The following is a 14,719-nucleotide window of genomic DNA, read 5'->3' as shown; positions in this document are numbered from 1 at the left end:
CTGAAAAACGTACCGTTAAATTGTGTTATTGTTCAGCGCTGCGCTAAACTGATCAAACCGAACAACGTATACCACAAAATAAGAACAGATTCATTGGAAATTACTCGCAAAAATTTGGATGTTGTGTGCGAAATGCATGTAAACGCGAAATCAAGATAAAATATAACATAGTTTGCTGTTTAAAAATTCAGGCCAAACATTTCAATAGGTCCTATCTGCATTTGAGAGGCTCTCTTTGTTCACTTTCTCTTTCAATTATTGTAATGTAATGGTACGCTTTTCAAATATTTTTGCAGTACATATCAAAAGACGATTGTTTTGACCATCGTTCAATGCAAGCAGTCAATCATAATACAAATAAACAGCTGAGATATTAACGAAAGAGAGGGAAACCAAAGAGAGCCTCTCTTCTGCAGATAGGACCTTAAGACATGTTTGGCCTGAATAATTGTTATTGCATTGGTCAATCTTTCACCGTTTTACTGTAGATCAGAAAGGAAAGCCGTGAGAGAAGAGAGGAAAGAGCTGTCAGAAACATGTAAATAAAACAACGCATAGTGTGATAAACGGTAACAATACTGGTCAAAACGGAAATTAATTAAGGATTCACAAATGGTTTTGAATGGAGTTTTACCAATGAGTTGACAAAATCAATAGTGATTAGGCCCGAATCAATCCAATCATAAGTGTAAAAATTATACTGCTTTCTTGAAGTAGTTCAAATTAGCAGAAATATGTTTCTTTGGCCAACATATACTGTACTGTGCGTCGCAGGATTTGTTTGACTTGAGTGGGTGGCTTGGTTGATCAGTCCAGTGGGATACAGAGGATTTGTTATGATTTCAAGCAACCTTCACCTTAAACTAGGGTAGAATGATTTGGGAAAAAATTAAAATATGTTAATTGTAGCGATTCAATTCAAAATAAACAATGACTTCTAAGAGGTGACTAGAACATAAGTTTTTCAATGATTTAAAAAAAATGTAAATACGCTTTAAAATACACCAAAAACCAGTTTGAGATATACAAAACAGTCCTAAATATCAGCCAAAAATATAAAAAAATGATTTTCCACGAAACAAAAATTACAAAAATGCTCAAACTATACCCCGTCTAAAGGCGGGGTTGGGTATTAGAGGGTTAAGTGAAATTGTAATTTGGGGGTATCGACTGTGGAAACTTGTATTGGAATGGTTTTCGGCTTTATACAAAATCAACGTTTTCGCTGGTCTTCACACTGCAAAACCCGAAAACCATATAAATGAAATGAAATCTTTTATTACAAAGTTGAGGAATATAAAAGCTGACGACGGAACTTATTGCTTTCTCGTAAAAAAACTTACTGAAACTTTGAAACTTTTTATCGCATAAAAAAATCTCCAAAGCCCACTGGATGTACCATTTTTTTTTGTTCAATGTGATTGTTAGTGTTACAGAGAGATAACAACTGCATGGCAATATGTTTTTGAAGAATTTTAACCGCCCCCGAACAGTTGCGTCTTCGACTACCTTCAGCGACACCACACTCATACTATGTACCAAAAGCGTGTTTTTATCATGGTGCGTGTACTCAGTACACGGCGCCACCATTCCCGGGTTGATAATTGCCATCGTATATTTTGTCAAATAATGATGGTAGTACATAGATATAAAAATTATCTAGATTTAGTTGAAAAATGTAATATCTCTATAAGAGATGGATATTACTTAAGCGTAATCCAATATCAAATATTCTAGGAAACTATTCACAGGTAGACACAAGCGTGCAAAGAACTACCTTCGTCATCCACCGGGAGATGACAGAGGTTACATTTCCGGGTAGTGCCAGACTAACACAATTTCTACAATTGACGATTTACGTTCGGAATAGCTCCACGAGTCCGCAACTTGGCAAAAGATAGAAGTTAGCTTCCCGTGACTTGAATTATTCACGTGTCAGAAGCAAAAAGTGAAAGTTGTCACACATTTATAACCGATCGCCAAGCGTGAAAGAATTGAGAAAAAGAGAAAGTCGCATTTATTTTTGATGAGACAATTTCTTCCCGGTGATGTCTGCGAACCTGCAAAGCCGACGGCAGAACTTGACCGTTCGAGTCCCCCCAAGAAGTGAAATCAATTTTACCTATATCGTCCTTAACCTGCCAATAAAGTTGTCTTGACTCACCACGGGCGGTGGGTTAGTGTTTTATTTTATTTTTTTCTCTCCGCTTCCAGATAAACTCCCCAACCACATATGCAGTGGGCTCAACCGATAAAAGGTTGGATCATCCGAAAATATGCGATAAAGCAGCCGTAATTTGTTCGACGCAATCCTTCTCGCCAGGCTGTATGAAAAGGGTCGCTACGGTCACGACAAGTCATGGAAGAGGACCGTGCTGTAAAACCCTTTTTATGGGTCAAAAATTTATTCGATTTGCTCCATATCGTCATCGCCTGCCGACAGCAGCGCAGCGTCGTCGTCGTTCCCCAATATCACCGTCATCATCTTCATGGTTAGAGTTATCATCTCCCCGGTTGAGGCCGCCTCCATCAATCGACGCAGGCCACCTTGAAGTGTGAGATAGATAAGTGAACGTCTTCTTAGTTTTGCGTCCTTACGGAGAAGAAAATTTCCCAATTGAGTTTTTCCGCGTAAAGCACTTCTTGAAAGATTGAGGACTTTAAGTGAAAAAATATACCCGGTTACGGGAGTAGATTTTTCTCACGTGATATGTTTTAATGGTTTTCGCTTTCATGTAAACTGTGGTCGGAAGCTTTTGAAGGTTGCTGTTTTGAGAGATCGCGTGTTTTGTCCTGTATCAAGATAGGACGTTTTGCCAACTCACTTAATTGAACCTTTTTATTTTAGAGGGAATTCTTTAGATAGCAGACTATTTGTCAAGAAAAGGTTAACTTGCTGCCGAGAATTACTTTAGCATTAGCACTAGCAATTTTACAACGTGACGTCTACAAAGGGATGGACTATGCAATTTCGGCCCAATGACACCTACACTGACGCTGCACGTTTCAATTGAATTAGATTAATTTATACACTCAACGATTCTTGAAACATTGAAAACATTTTATCATGCTTACAATAATGATGGATCACACAAAGCAAAAGCATATTATTAAGATTATGTGTACTGTACAACCGAATATAAATTTGATACATATAATTAGCAATTCACACTTCGACTAAGATCATAATTAACCCAATGCCATCGTTAATACGAAAGGGCACGCATTTATTCGCAACCAGCCTAGCATGAAATGCAGTGCCTGACAAGAGAGAAGATGAGCCAGAATGAAACTCAACTCTACTTTGCTCCGGCTCGGTTGGCAAACGATCTTTTCACTTTCTAAAATTCTAATTGTCAGGTTCATGTATAAAAAGTAGCCTGTCGATTGCTTGAAGACATCAGTTAGAGTGGTCTGTTTTATCTGGTTACATCTGCCACAGAACATTCAGTCAAAAATGAATGCAAAGGTAATTAAAATCTGTGGCGTTGTGTTCTGTCTAGCAATTATAATTTGTTGATCTTTTCTCAGTTTATCATCTTCGCCACATTGGTGGCTTTGGCAAGTGCTGCCTCCCGCCGATACGGCCACCAGCCTTCATCTTCGCAATCGGCTCAAGATTGGGATCAGCTTCAACAGCAGCAGCAACAACAGGAGCAAGTTGAGGACAACCAGCACTCGGAACCTCACTACACGTATAGCTATGCCGTTCGGGATGACCGAAGCGGAGATCGTAAGAGTCAACACGAAAGCCGTCATGGGGATCAAGTGCGAGGCCAGTACCGAATGATGGAGTCCGATGGCACGGAGCGCGTTGTGGACTACAGCGCAGACGATCGCAGTGGTTTCAATGCTGTGGTTCGTCACCATCCGGAACGGCGCCAGCATCCAGTGCCGGTGCTTGTGGCGGTACGTGCTGTTCAAATTCCGGTGGATGTTGCCACGGCTGGAAGTGGAGAACAACACCGTCAACAACTCCAGGAAGCCACTTCTAACATGCGCCTTGTTCAGCACTACGCCACGCAACCGTGGATGATCTCAAGCCACATTCGCCATAACTGATCAATGGATATCGTGGAGCTGAGTTTGAGCTCGACAATGAAACAAAGGCTGTGAGATGTAAGAAATAGCAACTATTAACTTGTATGAATAAAGAGCAAATAAATGTTCAGTGATATTTAACGATAACAAGGATTTTTATGTGGATATGGGCCTGCAATGAAACTTAATATTCATAACAACTAAGACCAACTTAAAACATGTGGGGTAATCTAAGCCTTTCAGGAAAGAACAGTATGTAGAGTCATAGTGCCGACGCTCGCAAATTCATCCTATTCGAAAGTAAAGCGATTACGACACCAATTGATTTCATTATCTTTTGTTAACATCTTTTCAAACTTCTTACATCTATCTATATAAATAAAAATGGAATGGTGTTTGTTTGTATGTCACGAATAGACTCGAGAACGGGCCAACGGATCTGAAAATTCTGATTGTCTTCAGCTTCAGGCGCCGCCCTGTAAAGATTAGTGACCAAAATGGGGAAATTTTAAATAACCTTTTCAGAAAACTAGCCTATCAGAGATCATGGAACGTTGAAACATAGATTGGTTAACGTCAAATGGACGAAAACGAGGTTTGAAGTTGAAAAACACTTTCGCATTTTTTCCTGCCGCATACTGTATGTCATTCTGATAAAGTTACAACATATTTACATGAGCTAAATGATCCATGTTAAATATTCATAAAAATCTCCACGTCTGAAGTTTGGCTTTTTCATCATGACAAGTTAGTGCCATTGTCTGTATCCTTGTTTTGAAGCTCCCATTGCAGTATAACTTCTTCCTTCACATTGCCAATGATGCGCTATGATAAAACATCATTCACCAAGCAGACCCTCATATCCGTCGTATCAAGTCGTCCAATGAAAACAACGGCCACTGGGCTAATATACAACATTACAACACACCTTAATCGTCAGCGTCAAGTGATAAAAGCAACGGAAAACACTCCAAAAGTAGCCCGAGACGCGATAAATTTCATAAGAGGCGCGTAATTTAAGTTGCTAAAATGTTTTCCCATCACTTTGGTATTCGCGTGGCCCCTCTGGTTTCGCCGTGTTTTCCATTCGCCCGTGGACTCTCATGGCTGATCCATGTTGGTCGTGGTGCTCCACATTGCTCGCTGGAAATAAATATTGGGGGAGTTGGCATAAAATGTGTCGTAGGAGTATAATAAACGAGTTTGAGCTTCATTACCCGCCCGTAGTTTCCACTCCAGTACCGCAGGAACAGCACACTTGGTCAAGGCGAAAATGGTGCTTACTACGTCAAAATGTACACAGAAAAAAAATCAGCGAGAAATCATGCACATAAAGGGAATGTTAGAGTTAGTGCACTTTTACATGAGATATAATGTAAAATTACATTACCATCGTGTAAATTTCCGCTAATCATCGCGTAAACCATCATGGACTCCAACCGGTTACGCGACCATTAGCGGAAATTTACACGAACGTAATGTAATTTTTCATGATATCTCATGTAAATATGCACTAACTCTAGCATTCCCTTTATATGCATTATTTTTCGCTGAATTTTACATGAATATTTTTTTCTGTGTAGGTCAATGTAGGGTAGAGGGAGGAAGTGACGATACAATCGCTTTTCAGCTAATAATTCTCAGAGAGCGCATCGCACCCCACACTCCTCAAACAGAATAAGAGATAGTATGACGCTTCAACGCGTTTGTTTGAAGTTGTTTATGAAACCGAGTTTCTTTTCGCGCGCGCGACATGCTTTCTTATGGCCCCCACTGTCATATTTTCTACTATGTAGGTAGGTACCTACTTAGTTTCAATCGACAACGATGCGACACTGACGACGACGGTGACGGGGAAAATGGGGTGGGAGTGGCGGCTTAAAGAAATCAAATTTCAAAATATTTGTCAAAGAGATTAAAAGTTAATTATTGTGCACACCGTGCTTGCTGCTATTCATCGTTTTTTGGCGTCATCATTATCATCGTCGTCAGACAGGATGCTGTTGCTGGGTGTGGCGTTAACAATTCTATGATTAGGAAAGTTTTCTGATGGTGTTAGCTATGATGACCTAAATGTGTTCGCAATAGACGAAATATCTGGTTTGATCATTGTAATGACGATTTGGGGAATCGTGAATTGTAAAAGTCTTAAATCCACGCTTCTCGTGCTTCTTGAAAGAATACATGCGAACAACTTCTGGTAGCTAGAGAGCCGTACAGAAGATGACGTAAGTTCCTCGACAAGATTCCTGAGTAGCCGAGGTGACCTGGTTGAAATCAGTCGTTCAAGTCATTAAGCTGTACTTAGAATGAGTTTAATCAGTTTATACCTTCCTGCTTAGAGAGGGTTCGGAAAGTCGGTACAAGACTAAGCTGTAGGTGTACAGTACAGTCATCAAGGTTGCGACCATTCATTTACAAAGATTTACATTCATTTGCTATTATCTCAGTTCAGAAGCATGCTATCGAAAAACTGTGTATGGATGAATTTAACCTTGTAGTTTTAATTGAAAGTTTGCCGAATAACATTTGGGTCGCACACGCATACCAAAGACATTACTGGAACAGGCGTTTGCAGTCCAGACAGGGATTGATGGGGAGATCCGGAAAACCTATGGTTAGGGCGAACCGAAAAGACCAGTACAAATGAGAAAAGCTTCAAAAGGGTGGAAATTGCTGGAGTTGGCGAACAGAATACATTACAGTAGCGCAATATACGGACTGTGCATGATCCAGGACTTCCCAGTCAAATTCCGAGCTGTCAAGATCCTGCCAATGCCTACGAGGTCTTCCAGTCAACAGTTATGCGTATGCGAAACCCAGTATGATCATCGCAGCTTCTTAGCAGTTTAAAGCTTCGTGAAAGTGGATGTGATCCATTCGCAACAAAAACTTGCTTCGGTTAGTGTTTCTAAGAAGAGAATTCTAGATGCGAAGGATCCGTGGAACAGCTGAAACTACATATCCAGTAATTTCTTCGCGGGTGTTTAGTGGATTGACATCTAAGCCGAAAGAGAGATGAACTGTTTTGTGGCTTAGTTGGTGAAAGTGCCGTTCTAGCGGATACGGAGTCGTGGGTTCGAATTCCACCAGAATTTCTTGTATGGAATATTGAATGCGAGCTTCATACTGAGAGAAACCTGTAAATTTATTAACTGATGGAAAAATGTGTGCGATATGACGGGGTCCTTTTATTACAGCACAGTTAAAAATTGTTACATTGAGTTCGCTGTAACAAAATGACCTCCATTGTTTTCTACACAATTCTCCATCGTATTGTAAAATTGAAGCTTTTCTGCAGTATGGAGCTTGCTTACAACTTTGTGTACAAGACATTCTTTCATGTAAAATCGAATGACATGAAATGGAATTTTATTCGTTCTAATATTTACGTCACGTGTAATTTTCAGAATTTCTATCTGTGAGGTTATACGATGTAACATTTTTTAACTGTCATGTTGTCCAAATCTTCAGGCAATTGAACAAAAAATATTCTTGAAGTGTTCAAATTTGCTTTATACCAGTGCAACAGATATCAATTTTTTAACCATTTTTTCTTCATTGTGAACTTTTTAAATGTCTCAGTTAAAAGCCGTGTGCAGCATACTTGTCCCATGTTCTATGGGGATCCCTATTAACATGGGACAACTATACTGCACACTAGAGTAAACATCATAAATGCAACATGGATATATGTTATGGAACTCATAGAAAAATATTTTGAACATTCCTAGTACTCTCGTATTATGATCAAACTTAAGCTGTTACAAAATATTCTGTTAGCTATATCTCAGCGATGGAAATTTTAATGAGTTGACCCATCCGGAACAGCGTAACAGATTCCGCAAGGTTTTTGTTGGGGACACTTCTGACTTTCAACTAAATCATTTCGTGTGACGTATCAATCTTCATGATTTCGAAAAAAAAATGAGCCAGTAAAGGTAGGTCAAACCTAAAAATCTCACATAAGACAAAGTCATGTTCAAAAAGTGGCAACATTCAACGATTTATTAACCTGAGTCACAATGCCTGTATATTATTGCTGACATTGTCAACAAGCTCAGTAGATACGGAAAGAAGTCCTTGTCAGGGGGGTCGAATATTACACCATCAAGGTTCATCAAATCTTCAAGATATCCACTTGAACAGCTCACCGATTTTTTTTTCGAGAACAAAGTCAAAAGCGCTTATTTTAAGACACGCCCGGTTCAACTTGGCTAGGGAGGGAGAACTGGTTTGATAAGATAAAGCGCAGCAGGAAAATATTATGACAGATATGAATTAAACGCTACTTGGCGTAAAGAAAAACGCGCTGAGAAAAATGACGGATGAAGCATAGTGAAGAGCGGAGAAAACAAGGAGCACCTGTGGGAGTTTTCCCTTGTCTTCAACGTCATGGCACATTTTCTTATTTTGAACATCGGTCTGTCATCTTTCCAAGAAAACTGGTAGCAAAACTGAGCCAATTGAACGTGGAGTCCTCCACAAACATGTGATATAAAGCATCAAACGCTAGACAAAGTGTATTTGTATGTTTTCTCCTCACTCATTCCAGCTGATACGAATTAGAAAACCGAGCGAGTATCCGGGGACGGAGATCCTTAAGCAGGTGAAGGGTGACAAAACGGAAACAAACCACCGGGAAAAACTTCACTTCCACTTACCTTAACCAGTGACGTTTTGTGACAGACGTGTGACAGCATACAGCGTCGTATTGATCAGCGAACCAGACCACCAAGATGATGTAGAACGCGGTCGATGTGTCGTTGAAGAACTCCGACATGATGGCCTCCATTCCTGAAACGAGTAAAAAAATAAAAACCACACTGGTTAGAGCCATGGGCAGCAGAATGACATCAGCAGTAAATGGTCGCTGGTCCTAGCCGGAAAAGGACGCAGAGGTGGGAACAAGATTAATCATATGTCAAATCGGTTCAGTGACAAAATGCGACATGTGATGACCAGTGGCCCGAAACCGGGGCGGCAGTCCAAATAATAAAAAGCGGTGTAAAAATGAGGATAATGGACTTAGCCGCCGGTGGTCATCCCTCGGGTGTGGGCTTTCAACCGGGAACACTCAGTGCACAATTAGGCATGTTCTCGGGTTGGGCGAAATTCGTCGCCACCAGCCGAAATAAATTAAATCAGCGGAAAAAAGTTTGTGGTGGGTGGAAGTGGTTCCGCCCGCATGGTGCTTAATTTGATTGGCGAAAAAACGCTGGTGTTGATGGTTAAAATTAAATTTGTCGAAAAGGATGGAAATCAGATGCAAAAGGGTGTAAATAACATTTTGGTCGAGTTTGAGTTGAACATATCAAAAGATTTCAGCTGTTTCCTGTAACGTGGGTAGATCACCTTAGAATTACGCAAGACTGAGATGAATATTTTGTACATTACAAGTAATATTGTAAAAATTGTAATGTCTCAGTAGACACAATAATCAGACTAATTTTCAATATTTAGGGTAACCAATAAAATTTGGACCCCCATATATTTTGGACTCTCTCAGTCGTATTATCACAAATTTCTCAGATTTAATTAAGAGATTGCGAATTTTTTTAGAATCATTCGCTAAATTAGATTGCTCTGCACGGGCAGCAATCATTTCCGCACTGGAAATAGCATTAGTTGCCTTGAAATTCATTTTTGTCAATCTCGTCAGCCGTGTCAGTGTCGTACCATATTTACAAAAATAGATTGCGGTGCTGAGGAAACTTGCAGATGTAAACAAAAACGTTTATCATTCTAGTGTATTAAATTCGCAAAATTCGTCTAATCAGCCTTTGTCAATCAAGTAATTAGGATGTGATCCAGCATATTCAAGTGGCAGATTGGCAGAAAATAGTTTCAAACGGGAATATGTATGTTTTTGACTTAAATTCAAACTAATGTCCTCTAGAGGTCCAAAATTCGACCGTTGCCCTACATTGAGTAACTCTCGCTGAGACCGGCCCACTATTTACACCTTGTCTTCAAAAATGTTTAAGGTGCCGATTTTATGGAAGTCCTCGCTAAAAAAGTAAGGAAAATGCATTCGGTTACTCAAATTGATGGACCCCCGTTAGTAAGAGCCACAACAATTTTTTCAGACCCCTCGATTTTGGTCAAATGGTGGCTTATTTAAACCTTTATAACTCGAAAGTTTCTCTAAAAACTACCTCAAAACGAATTGTTGTTGAAACGAGGAAAGATATACCTACTATTTACAATAATAAAAAGTTGAGTCGGCCATATATGATATGTTATGTATAAATGTATCAGCTTTCAATTGATAAAAAAATTGAAATCGATGGTTGCCATCATTGTAAAAAAAATGTTTTGGTTTAAAAATCCAAGATGGCGGCCAAAATCAATATGGCTCACCCAACTTTTTATTTTTGTAAATAGTAGCTCTATCTTTCCTCTTTTCAACAACAATTCGTTTTGAGGTGTTTTTTGGAAAAAAACTTTCGAGTTATAACGGTTTAAATGAGCCACCATTTGGCCAAAATCGAGGGGTCTGCAAAAATTGTTGTGGCTCTAACTCACGGGGGTCCATCAATTTGAGTAACCAAATGCATTTTCCTTGCTTTTTTAGCGAGGGCTTTCAGAAAATCGGCACCTTAAACATTTTTGAAGACAAGGTGTAAATAGTGGGCCGGTCTCAGCGAGAGTTACCCACAGCGATCTGACACTTGTGGCGAAAGTTATAACGTACAGATTATGCGATAATGCTTAACATTTAACATGTAAAGGAATAGCATCAATTATAAAATCTCAATTTGTGTGATTCTCGCAGAAACCAAGCCGCCATTTACATAAAGAATGGAATTTGAATTTTTTTTCTTGCTTATTCGCTAGAAAATATTAAAAAAGGATGAATTCCACTTTGAAGTAAAACTGACAATGTGACAAAAATGACGATTTTTCATCAAATTGCACCTAATTTATCGCGTCATAACTTCAAATTTCTTTTAGACACATGCTACCGTGACGTTAAAATCTGACCGAAAAGGCGTCAAAACGTTGTAACGTCACGGTAGAATGTGTCAATAACATTTATTGAGAATTCGTAACAACACCTCAGCTTACCGAATTTCGTCAAACAAAATTACTGGATTTCTCGGCTATCGGTGATTGTACCGGAATCAGTACAGTCATTGCACAATTATGGGTCACACACAATTATTAGTCACTTTTCACTTAAATAGATAAATACTTATTAATTGCAAGCTTTTGTTAGCTATTATTATTTTTCGTACATAAGTTGATTTGTTTTGTGTCACTATACGTATCGCACACGGGCTAATACATCAAAAAATACGTATTTTCAATATTTTTTTGTTCGGCGCAAAACTAGCTGTCAAAGTAACGCCTCGATTGTGAATAACGGACAGTGCGTGCGCTGCTTTCGTAAGCTCTGTAAAAGCGAGATTTAGTGATTTTCATGTGCGAAATGGTATCGTCACCAAAACAAAGGTATGATTTGCGTTCTAAATGTAGAAATTCATGTGACTGCAGCTAATTAAAGCTTATTTCAGGCAAAATTGAAGTGACTCATTATTGTGCCAAGGAACACCGAAAATCACACAATTATGGGTCACTTTTTGTGCAGCATAATATTGACAGTTCTGCGTACATGGGCATTGCATACTTTTAGGCGTTTATTGGTGGTTGTGTTGGAGAATTTGTCCCAATTTTGAAAAATTGATTTCAAATCGTGAAAACACGCTTCGTTAAGAGGTTTGAGACCAGTTTTGGATTCTACTATAGTTGATCTATCGAGAATAAGTGATCATTCATTGAAAAAAATAGACAAAACATTATTGTTGAGCCGATTTCTCTTGAGTGACCCATAATAGGCAGCAAATTGACCCATAATTGTTACACAGCCAATTTTGACCCATTATTGTGGTTTTCATTATTCACCAACATTTTAGTAATTTTCACCGCCTAAAGTGAATTTTACAAGCATATTTTTATTTAAAACAATAAAAAGGGGTTTCAAAGAAGAAAATATAAAATAAAAATAATGAAAGTGTTGTTTTTGTATGAAAAACGATTCATATTATGAAATGGTTGTTCCTTGAGTGACCCATAATTGTGCAATGAGTGTAAATACGTTTGACGAGATTTCGGTGTATCTATGACATTTTTCCGGACTTCAGTAACGCAGCTGTCATTTAGAGCTGCATTCGCACTTCCATTAGCGCCATTTGTAATTTAAGTTTCAGAATACGAAGCGCGAAAGTTCTTGTTCCTGATAAATTTATAAGTTTCCTGATACTAAACAACATTTTGACACTGCTGGTAAGTTCGTTTTATTGCTGTTCATGTCTAGGATGCCTTGACACATGAAGAGACAACACTTAAGCTACCCGTTTCTTTTAAAAGATTTTAGTTCCTGGTCGAATTTCCTAGGAAGAAACGGTTTTCTTCCAATATGTTTTGATTGGTTGATTTTTTCGAATACTTTGTTCTGAACAATTTTTATACTTTCATCACACGACAAATTCGTCTCTTGTATTTTCGTACTTGGAGCCATTTTTCTATGGAAAATTCTATATCTTCAAAATTAATTTAAACGCTTTAAACACCTTTTTCGTTTTTCAACATATAATACCAAAAAAAATTGGCATCGGCTTCCGCCATTCTGAGATATTGAGTGTAAAATATAAGCCATTTTTAGAAGAAAACCATGAATAACTTTTACAATTGAGGATATAAAACTTTGCTGTCTCCGGAAAAAATGTACTAAAACTGCTCAAGACGAAGTTTTTGCGAAAAATCAATGTATATAAAGTTATGATATAAAAAAACTTTTTACCGTGTGTCACCCTAATTTTTTTCTTTAAATAATAATATTTCTGAAACCACAACAGATAGCTATATGGTTTCTTTGGCAAAGTTGTTCATAATTAAGTGCTCCTCAACTTTCATCGCTCTATATGAAAACATTGAAAAGTTGACATTAAAATCTTGAGAACCATTTGGACCACCCTAATTTCACATTATTGGAAAAATTGTCAAACAATATGAAGAAACTTTCCCGAAGACAGCATATACAGGGGATGGCCAAAATGTTTGGGATAGGCAATTTTTTTTTCTCTCACAAAAAAGTTCAACATGCTATAACTTTTCATAGAGTGCATCGAAAAATCTCAAATTTTGGCTGATTGTCAACTTATTATATGTGCATCATTGGTACAAGTTTGAGCTCGATTAATAATTTTTTCACAAAGTTAGAACCGTTCGCGTAAAACACTATTTTTTAGACAACTCAATTTTGAGCTGTCATATCTCGGGAACCAGTGAATCGAATTGAATGAAAATTTGAACGTACACTAACAATATACAAACTATTCACAAACTATTAAAACATAAATACTTTTTGAACGTTGAGAAAAGTTATCATGGATTGAAACTTTTTGGATTTTTCTCGAAAAAATGTAATTTTTTTACGTCAATGTCAATAAATTTTAGTGTCTATGTCGAAAGATTTTTCACTTCTGTTCTCAAGTTATCTTCAATCAGATATATTAGAGCCAATTTAGATTAAAGGAAGAACACATTTAGTAATTTTTGAGTGGTATTGTAAATTTGATTTATTTTCCTCTATATGGGTAAAAGTTTCAACCCGGTATAACTTAATTCACCGTGAAAAATATTACATTTTATAAGTATCAGTATATTGTTAATAAACGTTAAAAAAATGCATTCAATTCGGTTCACTAGTTTCTGAGATATAACAGCTCAAATATGAGTTGTCTAAAAAATAGTGTGTTACCCAAATGGTTCTAACTTCGCGAAAAACTATTCAATCGAGCCCAAATTGGTACCAATGATGCACATATAACAGGTTGATAAACAGTCAAAGTTTGAGATTTTTTGATGCACTCTATGAAAAGTTACAGCATGTTGAATTTTTTTGTGTGAGAAAAAAAGTTGCCTATCCCAAACATTTTGGCCATCCATTCATTAATTTATTTAGTATTACATCAAATTCAAGATAAAACCAGGGATAGGGTGCAACTCAAAACTCTTTGCGTGCCGCACACTCTGCTACGAGACAGCACAACAAACTAGAAGGAGACGAGTACGCGCAATCGGTTGTGTGTTGCTCGCTTACTTTGCCGCGCGCTGGAGCTCTCACGCTCTGTCGTATGCACTCTCTCGGTGCTTGTCTCCGTGCTTGGCACTTGGCTTGATACTACGCACGATTGGAATAATTTCGAATCAAACGACCCATCACTTGTCAACCCTTGACAAGCTTAACAACTTTGCCGAAAACACAAACTCTTCAATTAATTTATTAATTGATTTTTTCTGTTTGGAGACAAGCGCAGTCCCAAGCACCGTGCATTACTCCCTGCGCCGTAGAGCTAGTGCTGCGATTGTCTCTCGCACAATTACGAAAGCTCTCACTCATACGTCTCTTGTCTCTCGGCAAAACGGGAGACGAGCACTTGCGATTGTGTGAAGCACACGCTTTTTTCGCACCGCACGGTGCATGCCACCAATCCCTGGATAAAACTGAATCAACAATATTTCTACATAATGCACGGTTCGTGGCTGCCGCTCTCCATCCTCGGTCGCGCCCAATGCTCGCCAAGTCACGCTCCACCTGGTCCGCCCATCGTGCTCTCTGCGCTCCACGCCTTCTTGTGCCAACCGGATCAGTTGCAAACACCAGCTTTGC

General features: G+C 38.5%; 2 protein-coding genes across 3 annotated transcripts in view; one reads left to right on the top strand and one right to left on the bottom strand.

The window, feature by feature from the left end:
• Positions 1 to 14,719, bottom strand: part of LOC109411069 (membralin) — a 237,071-nt gene that overhangs the window by 79,289 nt on the left and 143,063 nt on the right. For both annotated transcript variants that reach the window (XM_029880157.2, XM_062852282.1), the window contains one exon: positions 8,706 to 8,838. In XM_029880157.2, coding sequence (XP_029736017.1) covers positions 8,706 to 8,838 — 133 coding nt within the window. The remainder of the gene's footprint in view (positions 1 to 8,705; positions 8,839 to 14,719) is intronic.
• Positions 3,328 to 4,182, top strand: LOC109411070 (cuticle protein-like). The gene is made up of 2 exons (XM_019684513.3): positions 3,328 to 3,469; positions 3,532 to 4,182. Exons 1-2 carry the CDS (start codon positions 3,458 to 3,460, stop codon positions 4,060 to 4,062), a joined length of 543 nt encoding a protein of 180 aa, XP_019540058.2. The 5' UTR covers positions 3,328 to 3,457; the 3' UTR covers positions 4,063 to 4,182.

Source organism: Aedes albopictus, chromosome 2 (assembly GCF_035046485.1).
Source record: "Aedes albopictus strain Foshan chromosome 2, AalbF5, whole genome shotgun sequence".
NCBI classification, from domain to species: Eukaryota; Metazoa; Arthropoda; class Insecta; order Diptera; family Culicidae; genus Aedes; species Aedes albopictus.
Note: the sequence above shows the minus strand (reverse complement) of the source record. Positions and strands in the feature narration are given on the sequence as shown.